The sequence below is a fragment of the Xyrauchen texanus genome, chromosome 29 (assembly GCF_025860055.1).
Source record: "Xyrauchen texanus isolate HMW12.3.18 chromosome 29, RBS_HiC_50CHRs, whole genome shotgun sequence".
NCBI classification, from domain to species: Eukaryota; Metazoa; Chordata; class Actinopteri; order Cypriniformes; family Catostomidae; genus Xyrauchen; species Xyrauchen texanus.
Window position 1 is genome coordinate 35,986,743 of NC_068304.1, and position 18,166 is coordinate 36,004,908.

The 18,166-nt window shown below is 36.9% G+C and overlaps 2 protein-coding genes across 4 annotated transcripts in view; both read right to left on the reverse strand.

Annotated features, from left to right (window-relative positions):
- LOC127622701 (glycerophosphodiester phosphodiesterase domain-containing protein 5-like) overlaps positions 1 to 5,884 on the reverse strand; it is a 56,337-nt gene extending 50,453 nt beyond the window's left edge. The window contains exon 1 of one of the 2 annotated variants that reach the window (XM_052096747.1): positions 5,794 to 5,884. The gene's annotated coding sequence lies outside the window, so the exon portion shown is untranslated. The other variant, XM_052096746.1, reaches the window with a different exon arrangement.
- A 4,138-nt stretch (positions 5,885 to 10,022) lies between these two features.
- Positions 10,023 to 18,166, reverse strand: part of LOC127622703 (serine/threonine-protein kinase PAK 1-like) — a 54,149-nt gene continuing 46,005 nt past the window's right edge. For both annotated transcript variants that reach the window (XM_052096749.1, XM_052096751.1), the window contains exons 10-15: positions 17,440 to 17,552; positions 16,821 to 16,938; positions 16,376 to 16,475; positions 13,161 to 13,357; positions 12,828 to 12,965; positions 10,023 to 11,139 (exon numbers count right to left, since the gene is read on the reverse strand). In XM_052096749.1, the coding sequence (XP_051952709.1) occupies positions 11,053 to 11,139; positions 12,828 to 12,965; positions 13,161 to 13,357; positions 16,376 to 16,475; positions 16,821 to 16,938; positions 17,440 to 17,552 (753 nt within the window). In that variant the 3' untranslated portion in view covers positions 10,023 to 11,052. The remainder of the gene's footprint in view (positions 11,140 to 12,827; positions 12,966 to 13,160; positions 13,358 to 16,375; positions 16,476 to 16,820; positions 16,939 to 17,439; positions 17,553 to 18,166) is intronic.

Genomic DNA, 18,166 nt, shown 5'->3' on the forward strand with positions numbered 1-18,166 from the left:
ATCCCAACCGTGAAGCATCGTGGTTGCAGCATCATTTTATGGGGATGCTTGGCTGCAGGTGGGACTGGTGCACTTCACAAAGTAGATGGCATCATGAGGAAGGAAAATGATGTGGATATATTGAAGCAAAATCTCAAGACATCAGCCATGAATTTAAAGCTTGGTTGCAAATGGGTCTACCAAATGGACAATGACCCCAAGCATACCTCCAAAGTTGTGGCAAAATGGCATAAGGACAACAAAGTCAAGATATTGTAATGGCCATCACAAAGCCCTGACCTCAATCTGATAGAAAATTTGTGGGCAGAACTGAAAAAGTGTGTGTGCGCAAGGAGGCCTACAAATCTGACTCAGGTACACCAGTTCTGTCTGGAGGAGTGGGCCAAAATTCCAGCAAACTTATTGTGAGAAGCTTGTGGGAGGCTACCCAAAAAGTTTGACCCAAGTTAAACAATTTAAAGGCAATGCTACCAAATACTAACAAATTGTATGTAAACTTCTGACCCACTGGGAATGTGATGAAAGAAATAAAAGCTGAAATAAATAAGTCTTACTACTATAATTCTGACATTTCACATTCTTAAAATAAAGTTTAACTGACCTAAGACAAGGAATGTTTTCTACAATTAAATGTCAGGAATTGTGTATAACTGAGTTTAAATGTATTTTTCTAAGGTGTTTGTAAACTTCTGAATTCAACTGTAAGTGATCTCTACCACGCTATATTCCATCACGTTCATTACGATAGCAAAATTCTGGACTGTTAATAGTTCCTAGAATATCAAAATCCACAAAAGGAGGTGGATCCTTTTCCTATTTGGCTCCTAAACTATGGAATAGTCTCCAAATGCTGTTCGGGATGCAGACACACTGAGTTTAAGTCTAGACTAAAGATTAATATACAGTATTTAGCCAGGCATACACCTAATTCATCCATCATCTCACAATTAGGCTGCTTTAGTTAGGTCTGCAGGAACCAGAAACATCAATCATGATCTATAACTCAGCAAAACCTTTTATGGAATCTACACAACATATTATTCTGTTTGTATCCCTATTTCAACCAGAACCGGCCAGATCCAGCTCCATTCCTGCTTCGTGTTGGACTCCACTGCTACGTGTCACTGTGTGATGATGACTAAATGCAGCCGGTGCCATGCAGCTAGACATCACTTCAATCTATTATGATGTACTTCAGAGGATGACTGATGCCAACTCCAACCATAAGACATGGGATACTTCATATGCCACTGCCTGAACCTTGGACTTTGGATAAACCTCACCGAAATGGCCAAGCGATTCAACTGTGATGCACCTCACTCATCTCCAGGGGTGGGGAGTGTGGCAGGGCGGAGGGCGGGGCCGGGTCGTGATCCTACACACCCGGTCCCGTATTAGGCTAATCAAGCCTCCCGAGATATGACTTGATTAGCCTAATACGGGACCGGGTGTGTAGGATCACGACCCGGCCCCGCCCTCCGCCCTGCCACAGGGAGTAACGGATGGGTTTATATATTTAAAATACAAAATATAAGTAACAGTATTCCACTACAGGTACAGTTTAAATCATTGGTAATTAGAATTCAGTTACATAAAAAAAAAGTATTTTGATTACTGAAGAGATTACTTTGCATTTTATTGTCATTTGTTTCATTTCATATTTAGTTCTTTCAGATGGAAAACATTTATACATATAAATGATGCGATCCAAAGTGCATTTGAACAGCGGTGAAACACTTTCTTATGATGTGTTACATTCATACGAGCAGACAGAGAAGTACGTTTGAAGTAAGTTTGGAACAGAAGAAATAGACATAAAGCTTGTGTAAATTCAGTCAGTTTTACGCTAAGCTAAAATGCTATTTCTAGCCATTTCACATGCACGTTACCAGACACGATCATATATTTTTATCAAGAAAATTCACGTTGGATCATAATTTCTTTTTTCTAGTAAGACCTTTGATATTAGGGCAAAAAAATCATATTCCTGATAATAATTTTTAGATTATTTTTCCTGTGAAAATATCAAAAAATCCTTAAAAATATAAATTTGATTTATCTTGTTTTAGAAACAACACTGCATAAGATATTTAGGTTTTTCAGATAATGTATTTTCAACATGTGTATTTTGTATTGAGTTTTTATAGTCTAAACAAGTAAAAAAATCTACCAGTGCTGAAGAAGTAATCCAAAGTATTAAGAATACATTACTGACCTTGAGTAATCTAATGGAATACGTTACAAATGACATTTTACAGCATGTATTCTGTAAACCCTCCCAACCCTGCTTATCTCTGCCTGTATCACCTTGTGATGGAATACAATCAATTAATTGCCAACAAAAGCCTTCATCAGCCAGTTTACAAAGTACAATGCATCCATGTGAACTTCTGCAGTTAATCCAGGATGAACTTCAAAGACATTAGTCAATAATCTTACAGTTCATACAAAATCTTTGTTTAAACACTGACCCTTAACACTTACTTAGTTTAATAATTTTAAACCATGACTTGCCCTGGACATAAATAAGTTGTTATCCAGAAGGGAACTGACTACTAATCAAATTACACAATGATGACTAAGACTTTATAGATATTACGGTCTCATTTACTGTGCATGATCTTCTGTAAAGCTGCTTTGAACCGATATGTGTTGTGAAAAGCGCAATACAAATAAAAATGACTTGATAGTGTTGATAAAATTTTTTTAAACAAAGAATAAAGTAAAAAAATAATCATATATATATATATATATATATATATATATATACAGGTGAAACTCGAAAAATTAGAATATCGTGCAAAAGTTCATTAATTTCAGTAATTCAACTTAAAAGGTGAAACTAATATATTATATAGACTTATTACGAGCAAAGTAAGATATTTCAAGCCTTTATTTGATATAATTTTGATGATTATGGCTTACAGCTTATGAAAACCCCAAATTCAGAATCTCAGAAAATTAGAATATTACATGAAATCAATAAAAAAAGGATTTTAAATACAGAACTGTCGGCCCTCTGAAAAGTATAATCATGCATATGTACTCAGTACTTGGTTTGGGCCCCTTTTGCATTAATTACTGCCTCAATGCGCGTGGCATGGATGCTATCAGCCTGTGGCACTGCTGAGGTGTTATGGAAGACCAAGATGCTTCAATAGCAGCCTTCAGCTCTTCTGCATTGTTTGGTCTCATGTCTCTCATCTTTCTCTTGGCAATGCCCCATAGATTCTCTATGGGGTTCAGGTCAGGCGAGTTTGCTGGCCAATCAAGCACAGTAATACCATGGTCATTGAACCAGGTTTTGGTACTTTTGGCAGTGTGGGCAGGTGCCAAGTCCTGCTGGAAAATGAAGTCAGCATCTCCATAAAGCTTGTCTGCTGAAGGAAGCATGAAGTGCTCTAAAATGTCCCGGTAGACGGCTGCGTTGACTCTGGACTTAATAAAGCACAGTGGACCAACACCAGCCGATGACATGGCTCCCCAAACCAACACAGACTGTGGAAACTTCACACTGGACTTCAAGCATCTTGGATTGTGTGCCTCTCCATTCTTCCTCCAGACTCTGGGACCTTGGTTTCCAAATGAGATGCAAAACTTGCTCTCATCAGAAAAGAGGACTTTGGACCACTGAGCAACAGACCAGTTCTTTTTTCTTTAGCCCAGGTAAGACGTTTGACATTTGAAGCCCATGTCGAGGACCCGTCTGTGTGTGGTGGCTCTTGATGCAGTAACTCCAGCCTCAGTCCACTCCTTGTGAAGCTCCCCACACATTTGAATGGCCTTTTCCTGACAATCCTCTCCAGGCTACGGTCATCCCTGATGCTTGTGCACCTTTTTCTTCCACACTTTTCCCTTCCACTTAACTTTCTATTAATGTGCTTTGATACAGCACTTTGAGAACATCCAACTTCTTTTGCAATTACCTTTTGAGGCTTTCCCTCCTTGTGGAGGGTGTCAATGATGGTTTTCTGCACAACTGTCAGGTCAGCAGTCTTCCCCATGATTGTGAATTCAACTGAACCAGACTGAGAGACCATTTAAAGGCTCAGGAACCCTTTGCAGGTGTTTAGCTGATTAGAGTGTGACACTTTGAGCCTACAATACTGAACCTTTTCACAATATTCTAATTTTCTGAGATTCTGAATTTGGGGTTTTCATAAGCTGTAAGCCATAATCATCAAAATTATATCAAATAAAGGCTTGAAATATCTTACTTTGCTTGTAATGAGTCTATATAATATATTAGTTTCACCTTTTAAGTTGAATTACTGAAATTAATGAACTTTTGCACGATATTCAAATTTTTCGAGTTTCACCTGTGTATATATATATTTCAAATTACACACTTTAGCTTTAAAAATAAAAAATAAAAACTTTTAAAGCCCCAATTATAATTGAAAGTGAACCTTCACTAAAGGTTTACTAGATTGCGCAAGGTCATTTAACTGCATAGTAACCTAGTGGCTAAGGAATTGAGTTAGAAAAGCTCCACAGTCCCATTTAGTGCTGCCTGGAAACAGGAGAGTTACATTAAATAATGATGCCCTGTTACCATTTTGAACTTGATAGTGGCTCTTAACTATAGGTGGATCCAGAGGGGCTGTTATCGAAAATAAAACCCCTGGAAGGCATTTGCGAAAGAAACCATCTGCAAAATGACATGTAACCGCACTCATTAAATCCCCTCAGGTAACTATTTACACAGCACATAAAAGCACCCTCAGTGCTGGTTAGTGAATTAGATAGATAGATAGATAGATAGATAGATAGATAGATAGATAGATAGATAGATAGATAGATAGATAGATAGATAGATAGATAGATAGATAGATAGATAGATAGATAGATAGATAGATAGGTGTTCAGAGATGAATAGCTCTTCAAATCAATGAGCTCAAAAGCTCTATAGTGTCCTCCTGAAGAATGGAGTAACCTTGAGAAGTAATAAGCATAGAGCACAGGCTGTACACTAGCATTTTCCTTCTTATGACAGCCCTCCTACACACAGTTCAGGGGGCTCATTAGGATATAGGTCTCTAATGCAAAGAATAAAGTTAGATGCATGATGTCTATGTTACTATTAACAGTTATTATAGCAATTGCAATCATGTAAATACACAGTGACATAAGCTAAATAAAATAACGTGTGACCAGCAACATAGCATACTCAACACTGATAAACATTACTAAATCATTTAAAACAAGTGTATACAAATGTTTCTTTATTGCAGTTGTTCATATTGCTGTTGTCATTATTTATACTAGCATGCAATTTACAGTTTTTTTTTTAAATAAAGCTGTTCTTAATGCTATTGTCAACAATTACAATAACATGTAATATGTGTGACATGGACATGGTCTGTAAAGTGTTACCAAGCATTGAGTATTCAACATGAAGATTGCATATGCAAACATTGCTCATTGCAAACTAATAAACAATATTAGCACAGTCATTCGTGCATAATTGTTTTTATCACTTTATAATTATACATTTGGATTTATTGCAATGAATAACAAGAACATAACAAAACAAGGACAATGTAATATACAGTAAAGTGTAACCAAACAATGCATATGCAACACTCCCATTCGTTTTATCCAGCAGTTATTAAATAAAATGTAAAGACTCACTTGTCTTTGCGCTGTCTGATGTTGCAGTTATTCAGTGTGCATGAAATCTCTGCATTGAGTTCATCGGCGCATGCACACAGTATCCTCAGCATCAGCACCACAACTGATGATGCACAAATGATGCATGAAAACACATGCATAGACAAGGTCTCACATTACCGCAGTGTCGCGAGTGCTCGTCGCGTCTTTGATCGCATGTTGCGTAGTGCTGCTGATGCAGGGACAGCGCGGAAGCTCAACGGTCTCAATCACTGTTATGTAATTCAGCTCTCAATAGCGCAGAGCGACGCGGAGAAGCACTTAATGGCAAGAAAAAGCAAGATGTCTTAATCATTGAATATACTGTATGTTGTCCCCCTAAAACCGTTCGACTGGCAGTAAAAAGTTTTATTACATCAATACAGAGTTTGATGCATTAAAATAATAAATTAAAGTTAAATACTACAAACATTAAATAGTCTTAACACAACACAACATAGTGTAACATAACATGTAACATTTTGCATTGAGGTTGAATTTGTTAATATATCAGTTACAAAAGTTAACATGAACTAAAAGTGAACAATACTTTTACCGCATTCATTAATCTTGGTTAATATTAATTTTAACACATGGCCATCTATTTTAATTTTTAAAAGTTGTATGCATTAGTTGAATGAGTATGCATTATTTAAGTAAGATAAATGCATTATGATCTAACATGAAGAAACAACAATTGTATTTTAATAAATGAACAATAACCAAGATTAATAAGTGATTTTAAATGTTGTTCATAGATCATGATACCTAATGAATTTACTAATGTTAACAACTAGAAACTTAATGTAAAGTTATAATATAGTATAATATAACAAAAAACTATAATACAATAGATGACACCTTACAATAAGTTTGTATTTAAGCATTTATTAATCATGGTTAAATTTAAAACAAGCTGTATACTAACATACTATATTTGTATCTTACATGTACTACATTTTTTAATTAAAAGTTAACATTAATGCATTATGAACTAACATGAACAAACAGTGAGCAATTTATATATATATATATATATATATATATATATATATATATATGCACAGTATATCAACATTAACCAAGATTAATGCAAAAAAAATAATTGTTAGTTGATAATACCCAATGTATTTACTAACAATAACAAATATAATCTTATTGTAAAGTCATATAATATAATCAGACCTAACTTTTGCTTGAAAAGTGTAAAAAAAAAAAAAAAAAAAAAAAAGAGACGCTTGGGTGATTTTGCTATTTTTAAGAGTGGCTTACATGCCCAAATACTTTATTGAGGGCCACGTGCATTATCTGAATGTAAAACATAACAATGTTACTGTTTGGTGAAAAAGGATGTCCTCTTTAACCAGGATACACCAGGACATAAACTATGTGATTTTAGTAATATTTTCAAAAATTAAAGTAGTAGTATATCCACTACACTGGACCCATGCAAATTGCTGGCTTTTACAGAGGTTAAATAATTATTCCGTGAATGTTTTGTCATGAATAATTTACAACTTTCAGTTAATTTGTGTGTATTCCTGATCATAAATGTGAGATCTCGCTTTCAAGGACAGCTTAATTTTAATATTTCATAAACCAAGGCTTGTGCTTAGCTCAAAGCTCAACATCCCAGATGTTTCATGCTTTGAGCCGCTCTCTAGTTGGTTAAATGCAAAAAGCAAGCATGCGTTAACTTTGGTTAATTTCATCCATTAAACTAGAGTGTTGCCTTTCTCTTCTTTGAAATTAATTTGATACATTTCAGGGAATATGCATAAAAGTGTAGCCTAAATGAGATTTGACAAATCACACTATTACTTTAAAAAGTTACACAACCTAAATGTTCAGCTTTGCTCTGAATTTGAGTGGGCTATAAGATGTTTTTGTGTTACATAAATAAAATCATCCTCTTAGACTATAAACATCACAACGTAACAGATGTAATCAGATTAGTGTTTAAAATGACGAGTTAAACCTTTCTGTACTGAAATAACTTGTACTCACATTTAGTTTTATTTTGTTTGTTTTTTAACCCCCTAAGTATTATAATTTGACATTTATCTCATTCTGCACCATTTGTACTAAAGATATGAAGGTAAAGATATTGTACCTGCAAGTAACTGCCTAGCAACCACAAGGCAACACCCTGGCAACTATCTCAAACATCCCAGCATCATGGCAAGTTTTGCACAAATAAGTACCACAAAAAAAAAACATTTTCAGAAAATGTAAAAAAAAAATGGTATTATTGACTTGTTATTGTTGGAGACGACTTTGATTAAACTTATTCTGCATTGATGTTTTTTATCATTATTAAGAAATCTACATATTTTTACAAAGTTTTTACAAATGTATTACTCCTGGAATCTTGCCACTATAATATGTCTAGCATTGGCAGATTTCCAACCTATTAAATGCCAACTCAGCAGGACCTCTTGTACCTTAGAAATTATTGTAGCCTACCGACAGGAAGCAGAGAGAGAATTGTCAGGGGGCGTTACATTCTATTTCGCAGTCCCAAAAAGGAGCTTTGACGTCTAAGAATCAGATTGTTGTTTTTGATCCCACTTTGATCACGTAAAAGGTGATGTTTTTGGTGTGCATTTATATCTCAAATCCTACTAAAAGGCACATAAACAAGCCAGCTAATCTGTCTGAAGGTGCCAGCAGTGGACAAAACATTGTGTTCAAACACTAAAGTTTCTTCACAATGGTTGTTTTGCAGTTTTATTACAGTGAGTGGGGTCACTGCTGTTGTTTTAAGCATGTTTGTATGTTTTCACTAACCGTTGACTGAAATCAGTGGGGAATGAATTGAAGGATTAATACAGTCAATAATTAAAATGCATCATTTACTCACCCTCATGTCATTCCAAACATGTATGACTTTATTTTTTCAATGAAACACAAAACAAGAAATTTTGAAGAATGCTGACGCTATTTTTCCAAACAGTAAAAGCATACAGTGACTAGTGGCTGTTAAGCTTCAAAAAGGACAAGAAGAAAGAAAAAGCACAATCAAATTTGGTAATGAGACAAGCGAGAAGTGACCGCTTTCATTTTTCACATTTTCAATTTTGATAAGAAACCTGGCGTGATGTGTTTTGATGCACAAAGTTTGAATAAATGCAAGTGCGAATGATATTTGAGAGCTACAGTGCCGGGAAAGATTTTCAGCAAACGACTTAAATTTCAGTCTGTTCCTCATACAAAGCTATCGAACGGCTTTAGAAGACTTGGAATATAGCATATAAGTTGTCTTGAGTTTTTTTTGTTCTTTTGAATCTTGGCAGCCCCTGTATACTTTAATTGCATGTAAAAAAGTAACGCAATTTATAGCTACGAGTTAAAAGATACAGTATTTTTACCTTATCTTTTAAGTTAAAGGAATAATCTGGGTTCTAAACAAGTTAAGATCAATCGACAGCATTTGCAGCACATTGTTGATTACCTCAACAACAACAAAAACACATTCGTCTCATCCTGTTAATTAAAAAATAGAAGCAAATATTGTGGTTACTGTAAGGCACTTACAATGGAATTAAAATATACACTTTTAAATGTATTGCCACAAAGACATTTAATGTGTTTACATGATTTTAGTGATCACTTTGCACTGAGATAAGGTTAGTAGGTGATTTTATCACACTAAAATCATGTTTTAACATATTGTTGCTATGCTTTTTAAACAGAGCTCATTTTAACATTTCTGGACTGGCCCCATTTACTTCCATTATAAGTGTCTTAGTGAAACATGTAACTTTTTTTTTACTTTTTTGGATTTTGTCCAATTCCCAATGGACACTAAATCCTCACGTTGGCGTGGTTACTCACCTCAATCTGGGTGGCAGAGGACGAATCTCATTTGCTTCCACGTCTGAGACCGTCAATCAAAGCATCTTAGCTTGTTGAGCGCGTTACCGCGGAGACCTAGTGCGTGTGGAGGCTCACGCTATTCAAGAGCGAGAACGACATTATAGCTACCACGAGGAGGTTACCCCAACGTGACTCTACCTACCCTAGCAACCTGGCAATTTGGTTGCTTAGGAAGCCTGACTGGAGACACTCTGCACGCCCTGGATTTGAACTTGCGACTCCAGGTGTGGTAGTCAGCGTCTTTACTTGCTGAGCTACCCAGGCCATTTTGTATCATTTTGTGTGGGGTATTGTGTCAACATTATCCCACAAATGATGTCGATTGAGCTTACCTTGTATTGAATCTGGAACATTGTTCACTGTTTAAAAAAAAAACTTTAAAGAGTACAAACACATACAGTATCTCAAGCTGAAACCGTGTCATTGGGTCACCAGTAAAGAGTAACACACATGCATGATAAAAGATGATCTTGACACTGTGAAGAATTCTGAAGTTTATTTGTACCGTTTCAATTAAGAATTTCGATTCACAAAAGGCCTTAAAAACAGTTTATGGCTCGCATAGACAGATTAAGATTGCTAACTGGAAAGATTTTTTTCTCAAGAAATCCCATTAGACAAACTGAAAATAAATAAATAAAGACAAATTGCATCTCTGTGGGTTGTGCCATTCTCATAACATAGTACTATTCGTGTCACAGTTTAAGGCCAAAGGGTACATTAATGTAGGAAAAAAAAATCACTTTGTGTAAAAGCTTCTTCAATTTCATTCATGTTAATATTTTTGACATCACAAATCATTGTACTGCCAAGAATCCGGTGAAGTTTGTTTCATCACGGTAGATTTGTGGGACAGGATGGAACTTTTTGGAGATTTTGTTTATATTATCTGCAGTATTTTTCAACCTTTTCATGCATAGGCATCCTGTATAGTACCTTAATCAAAAGTATCATCAATAGTCTTTTACAGATCCTTATTTTTCCAATTTCAAAAAGTGTATTCTTCCATACCTGATTTATTCTCCATTTTGTGGCTTTTTGTTCAGTGACCCAACTCCCTCACACACAAAAACACACAATACATTATTAAAAAGTTGTAAAATTAAAAAAACTCTAAACAAAATTCACTTTCAATAGCAGACATGAAAACACAATGTTTTCACCATTCAATAGGCATTAATAAACACATAAGCAAATAAAAATAAAAAAAGGACAGAAAGACCCAGAAAGAGTCAGCGATTGGATGGACCACTTTCGCCAGTGAAACAGAGGTGTAAAAACCCCATAGTCCTGTGGGCCTGATGCACAGGGACCCATCAGTACTTAAATTCCAGCGATGTCATCATTCAGAGGCTCTTTGGTGACCTCTGTGACTTCAGTGGTGACCGCAGACACCCCTCGGACCCTAACGGTAGAACTAGGTGGTGAGGGTTGTGTGAACCCTCGTCCACAAGAGACGGATGATGGGGCGTTCTGGGGGGTGGAACAGAGGAGAGGTGGGGCTGGGGTCCACCCAGGAGGCTAGCGGTTGTTCTTTGCTGCCTCTTTAGCCGCTATGATCAGTGGTGTGAGACTGGACAAAGGCTTGGCCACTTTTAGAAACTGGTGCTGCAGAGAGAGGATAGAAGATACGGTCGGTTCATTAGTAGTGTTTCTTAGACAAGCATTACTATTCATTTTGCCAAAACACAACTCTGCACAAGTACTTAAACACAGACGCTTCTAGACAAGGCAAGCTCGATTTAGTGTGTTGTTGCGTTCCAAAACATATCAGACTCGCATATCAAGTTTGCGTTGCATTCTCAACATTGCCACAAGGGGTGCTATAGCGAGATTATTCTGAAGATTCTGAGTTTTCTCTTTCAAGACAACTACGGTCATGGCAGAGCAATGGTTTGAAAAGAACATTACTGAGCAACTATATACTGTATATAAACTCTAAGCTACCCGACATGGACTAAAACCCACAAAACTCCAATTCTGATTTTAAGTAAACATATTTAAATGCTTAAGGGCTTAAGACATTTCTAAATCTAAAACCTGTCACCTACTTTACAGCAGAGTTTTCCGTGTATTATAAATGTTTTCACCGGATTTAGGGTCATCTGAGGATTTGTACATTTAGTGTGAACCAGATAGACTGAGCTGTAAATTCAAATTCTTACTGTATGAAATCCTATTTCTGCAGATTTGCAGCAATGTTTCAAGCTGTTTACACAAGTTTCTCCATCCCCCGTCTCTTAATGCACACTCGAGTCATATAATATGTTATGCAACCTCAATATTGATGCTCACATACTTTCAGCTCTTGGGGCTTTTCTAGAAAGTTCTGGCAACACTCATTCCAAACCAACAGATTTAACTTTTTCAAAATCAGATAGGTGGGCTGATACGAGAGAGAGAGAGAGAGGAGAGAGAGAGAGAGAGAGAGAGGAGAAACATGTGCTATTATTGTTGAACAGACCTGAACTTGAATGACTTGAAATTACATGAAAATTGTATATTATAATATGTGAGAATATAAACTACATCAACATTATGCATTTTAAGAGAGGGTGTAAGAACCAGGCCATATAACATGCATGCTCAGTCCGAGGTGGGTGGCACACCTTGGCTAAAAAAGCATGCTTGAGCCCTCCTGGAGGGTCCAAAAAGTGATATTTTGCATTCGGGAGAGGGTGTAAGAACCAGGCCCTATAACATGCATGCTCAGTCCGAGGTGGGTGGCACACCATGGCTAAAAAAGCATGCTTGAGCCCTCCTGGAGGGTCCAAAAAGTGATATTTTGCATTTGGGAGAGGGTGTAAGAACCAGACCCTATAACATGCATGCTCAGTGCAGAGCAGGGTGGCACACCATGGCTGAAAATGCATATAATGCAACTCATTTTAGTAATATACTTACCTATCTAAAATGATGAGGACACCTTACTAAGGTTATTTTTTATTTTTAAAAACCTGTAGTTTTGCTCCAAAATCATAGGAAAACATTGTCATTTTAACTAAATAATGGATAGCTCTGTAAATAATGTGCTATGACATATAATATATTAGCTGTCATCATTTAAGTTTCTATTTCTTTAGAAAGTACAATTTTAGCTGGGGAAAGTTGGAAAAGTTTATGATTGATTCAAACTTTCTACTGTAGCGCTACAACATTAAAGGTCAAGCATTATACACTGATACAGTAACACAACATTTTCTAATGTACCCTAAATAGAAGTACCCTAAATCCTAATACTGTATGTACAGGAGGAAAACACTGAACATGCATACACTCTCAACATGAACACACACCTGTAAAAGCTCTTTGGCTGAGCCTCTCTTCTCCACATCCATCTCCAGACACTGATTTAAGAAGTCTCGGAACACAGAAGAAAGTTTCTCAGGATTCTGCACCTCTGGCGTTCCATTGGTGGCGATGAGATACAGAGCCTGAACAACAGCATGGGTTCAAGGTCACACAAATATCAAAATAACTGCGGCACTAGTTAAACTAAAGCAAATAACTCAAACAGGATTTTTGAAATTCTTGTTGATACAACTATCTTTATCAGGGTTAACTCTACCACGGAACCACCACAGCACTATTTGACAGTGGGGGATTCAGCTCAAACATCGCTATCTCACCCTCAGAGGGTTTTCGTTGAGGTATGGCGGCTCGCCCTCTACCATCTCAATAGCCATGATGCCCAGGGACCAGATGTCCACTTTGGGCCCATAGGCTTTGCGTGTCACCACCTCCGGTGCCATCCAGTAAGGTGTCCCCACCATGGTGCTCCGCTTGCTCTGTTCAGGAGTGATCTGAGCGCAGAAGCCGAAATCAGCTGGGACAGAGAAAAAAAGATAGTTGCTTAAACCAAATCTTGGTGTGATACTTTCATTTAATGTAATGCAAAGAAGATTGCTGGAATTGTTCAGACTAAACAGCTGCATTGGACAAAATTTGGATTATTGCTCTCTCTACTGGTGAAAAGGATAAATCGCAATATAAGTTGGATACCCCTCACTGCAGAGAAGCCTCTCCACAGATTAATACAACACATTCATGGTTCTTTTTAAATATTATCAAAGCTAAGGATAAATATATATATATATATATATATACACACACACACACACACCCACACACACAGTATATACACACTGGCGGCCAAACGTTTGGATTATTGTACAGATTTTGCTGTTGAAATTAAATTGGTACTTTATTTCACCAAAGTGGCATTCAACTGATCATAAAGTATAAGTCAGGATATTACTGATGTAAAAAACAATAGCACCTCTTTTTGAAAAAAGTATTTTTTGATCAAATCTAGACAGGCCCCATTTCCAGCAGCCATCACCCCAACACCTTATCCTTGAGTAATCATGTTAATTGCTAATTTGGTACTAGAAAATCACTTGCCATTATATCAAACACAGTTGAAAGCTATTTGGTTCATTAAATGAAGCTTAACATTGTCTTGTGTTTGTTTTTGAGCTGCCAAATTATGCATGTCTTAAGGTCAATATTAGGTCATAAATGGCAAAGAATAAAGAGCTTTCTCTAGAAACTCATCAGACAATCGTTGTTTTGAGGAAAGAAGGCTATACGATGCTTGAAATTGCCAAAAACTGAAGATTTCAAACAAACAGTCTACAAAGGACAACTGGCTCTAACAAGGACAGAAAGAGATGTGGAAGGCCAGATGTACAACTAAACAAGAGGATAAGTACATCAGAGTCTCTAGTTTGAGAAATAGATGCCTCACATGTCCTCCGCTGACAGTTTCATTGAATTCTACCCGCTCAACACCAGTTTCATGTACAACAGTAAAGAGAAGACTCAGAGGTGCAATCCCTAATAATTGCAAAGAACAAGCCACTTTTGAAACATAAAAACAAAAAGAAACAGCTAAAGTGGGCAAAGAAACACAGACATTGGACAACAGATAATTGGAAAAGAGTGTTATGGATCTTAACCCCATTGAGCTTTTGTGGGATCAGTTAGACTGTAAGGTGTGTGAGAAGTGCCTGACAAGACAGCCACATCTATGGCAAGTGCTACAGAAAGTGAGGGGTGAAATGACACCCGAGTATCTGGACAAACTGACCGCAAGAATGGCAAGAATCTGCAAAGCTGCCGTTGCTGCACGTGGAGGATTTTTTTTATGAGAACTTTTGAAGTAATCAAAAAATATTTTTCAATTTGTAATAGTATATTTTCATGTTATTAATGTCCTGACTATATACTTTGTGATCAGTTGAATGCCACTTTGGTGAATAAAAGTACCAATTTCTTTCCATAAGAGCAAAATCTGTACATTATCCAAACTTTTGGCTGCCAGTGTAATTATGTGTATGACCTTATTTCTTGAACAGTACTTTAACTGGTCAATTCAAGGGCTGACCGGATTAATATTTTTTTAAATACACTAAAAATACAATTTACAACCAACAATCACTTAAATACACCTCTACTCTACACTGATGAACTGTCAATCGATTTAAACATTTTTAAATACATGATGTGCTGATTAATCAAATTAAATTATTCGCATGCCAATATTTACTGAGAAAGTAAATATAGCCCAAATAAATATTATAATTCAGATAATTCTAATGAATGACATAATATTGTGGCAAAAGACAAGTAAAACATTTAGACAATACAAAGAGTGGCTTTAAAACTGAAAATAATAATAATAATACAAATTTGTGTTATATCAATTTCATTGAACAACCATATAGACCTTATTCACATTAACGTCATCTTTGATTTTTAATAGGAATGACAACGAGACTGTGAGGGATAGACATGCAGTCTTTTCAATAGGCTCTACTGCAGTTTAAAGTTTTTTTTGGGGTCGTTCTGCGGACAAAACATTGTGAAAATATCTGTCCAAGACCATTCACTATACAAAGAACTCCAGACATCTTGAGTTGTGGAAAATCAGATGTGATCAAGGAGATTTATACAGCTTTATACCCTTTGTGCCATTGAAGAGACTGTAAGTCTCTCTCTCACAGCCTCCTTGTCATTCCCATTAAAAATCAAAGATGGTGCTAGCATGAATAAGCTCTATTTTTGGCCTAATTCCCTCTGCTCTTTATTTTTTATTGTTGGTCTATGTAGGCTACTCATGCGTCAGAAGGACACTTTTGGAGCATATCACAACATTTATAGCACCTCAACAACCCCTTAGCACTGTGTTTTTAGGATGCTGTGTCAAGTTAAACACAGTTTGAAACTTTTTAAAACCTGTCTCGAGATCCCTGCATTTTGTTGTGCATGTTGCCTGTACAGCTGGAGTGCTGACTGCCCCCTACTGCATCAAGGTGGTACATCAAGCTTGAATTACTCCGATGGTCGGAAAAATGTCTTATTAAAGAATTTACGTATACACGTTTCTTTTTACGCATTATTTGTCACATAAATAGAACTAAACTAACCCGTTAAAATGGACAGCCCTGAAAATAATATTATAAACCACCAAATCAAAGTCAGGTTGTGTAACCGACATGCAGGTAGCCATTCTGCTGTCATGTGACAAAAAAATTATCTAAAAAGATAGAAATCTTGATATTAGTGTCTGAATTAAAAAATAAATAAAACAAATTAATTATAATTAAGTTTTAGACACTCACATGTATTCAAGGAGCAAGGTTTTTTTTTTATGAAAATGCTCTAAATGTTTTCAAAAATATACGAAAACAACATGGACATAAAGATTACATTTCTACAAGCTTGACATGTTACAAGATTTTAAAAAAATTGTTGCTTTAAAAGACCATATCTGTCAATAAAACAAACACTTTAATGTCTTTTGAAGGAAAGAACATTCTAGATCAGGAGGTGCACTTACTCAGTTTGACTGAACCGTCCATGCCCAAGAGAATATTATCACTCTTGATATCTCTGTGAATAACCTGATTTGAGTGCAGAAACTCCAGGGCCTGTAGACACTGTTAGGATAAGAGGAGAGTGAAATGGTAAATGTTCTGTACTTATATAGCGCCTTTTTAACCTTAGCGGTATTCAAAGCGCTTTACACTGTGACTCATTCACCCATTCACATACACACACTCACACACCAATGATGGCAGAGCTGCCATGCAAGGCAGTGAAGGTGAATAGGTGAAGCAACTGAAAAAGTAATAAAATGTTTAAAATAATTTTTTCCAAAAAGTATTAATAAAGAGTTCAGACTAACAAAAAATGTACTATTTTATCCAATATTTGTGCATTTTTATGCTTATTGCGATGCACGCGACGAGCACTCTTTGTGTGGCAAACAGTTCCATTCTCACTTCTCGACAGACGGCCGCTATCTGCGCTTCATCCATACACGTTTCCGTGACCACGTCTGTTAGGGAGCCTCCCGCGAGATACTCCATCACCACCCACAGCTCATCCCCCACCAGGTAACTATGGAAACCAGAAAGCACCATCAACACATGCTACATTGTGACAACAGGATAATTGGAGGCCCTTTGGTTCCATTAGTGCAGAGACAGAGAGTAAGTTGCCATGGATATGGAGAAACACATCACTCAAAACTTTGACTCGGCACTACATCGTGAAGGAGATGGTAGCATAACTAAAAAAGATCTGGACTCCTAACACAAAGGTTGCTGGTTTAATCCCAAGAAGGGCACCAGGTGGAATAGCACGCATATAATGCCACTATTTTAAAAATGTATGGTCCGCTATTAGATTTGTTGAATTGAAAGTCAATGTTTCAAGTTGAGAAAAGAAAGGTGTATTTGTGATGTGTTTTGAATTAAGGTCCGACACATTTTAAAATGCAACAACACTCCAAATCGTGCTTATGTAGCTAGAAGCATCTGCGTTTATGTACTTGCGTGGAGTCTCAGCATTTGCCGAATGCTTTTACACTGACACCCCAGTGAAAAATCATGAACTCACCTGTCCAGGTAATTGACGATGTTGGGGTTCTTGTTTTCCCTCATGACTAAGATTTCATTAATGATCAACTCTTTCTTGGGCTGCTGCTGAAGATTCATTTGTTTGATGGCCACCTGAGAAAGTATATCAGAAAAGAGCTTTTAGACACTATTGAAGATAAATCAGACAGTCTTTGGGTCCATTAGTCCTCTTTCAAACCATATCTCCATATCTCAACATAAGCTGAGGTTTGCTTTGAGATCATCCGAGTCTAAGTGTGCAGGTATTTACAGATTACATTGCAGAGCCTCGGCTCAGTGGAATGTTTCAGGCAATCAACACAAGACAAAGTATCCCCTCGGCACCCCCAGATTCATTGTTATCGATCAGTGAGAATGTCGAAGACTTCGTCTGAGGTATGTTTTTTTATTTATTTAGTTTTCTCCACTTATCTCTCCAATTTGGAATGGCCAATTCCCAATGCGCTCTAAGTCCTAGCGGTGGGGTAGTGACTCGCCTCAATCTGGGTGGTGGAGGACAAATCTCAGTTGCGTCTGAGACCGTCAATCCGCGCATCTTATCATGTGGCTTGTTGAGCGCATTACCGCATAGACCTAAGGTGTGTGGAGGCTTCACGTTATTCTCTGCAGCATCCACGCACAACTCACCACACGCCCCACCGAGAGCGAAAACCACATTATAGCGACCACGAGGAGGTTACTCCAACTTGACTCTACTGACCCTAGCA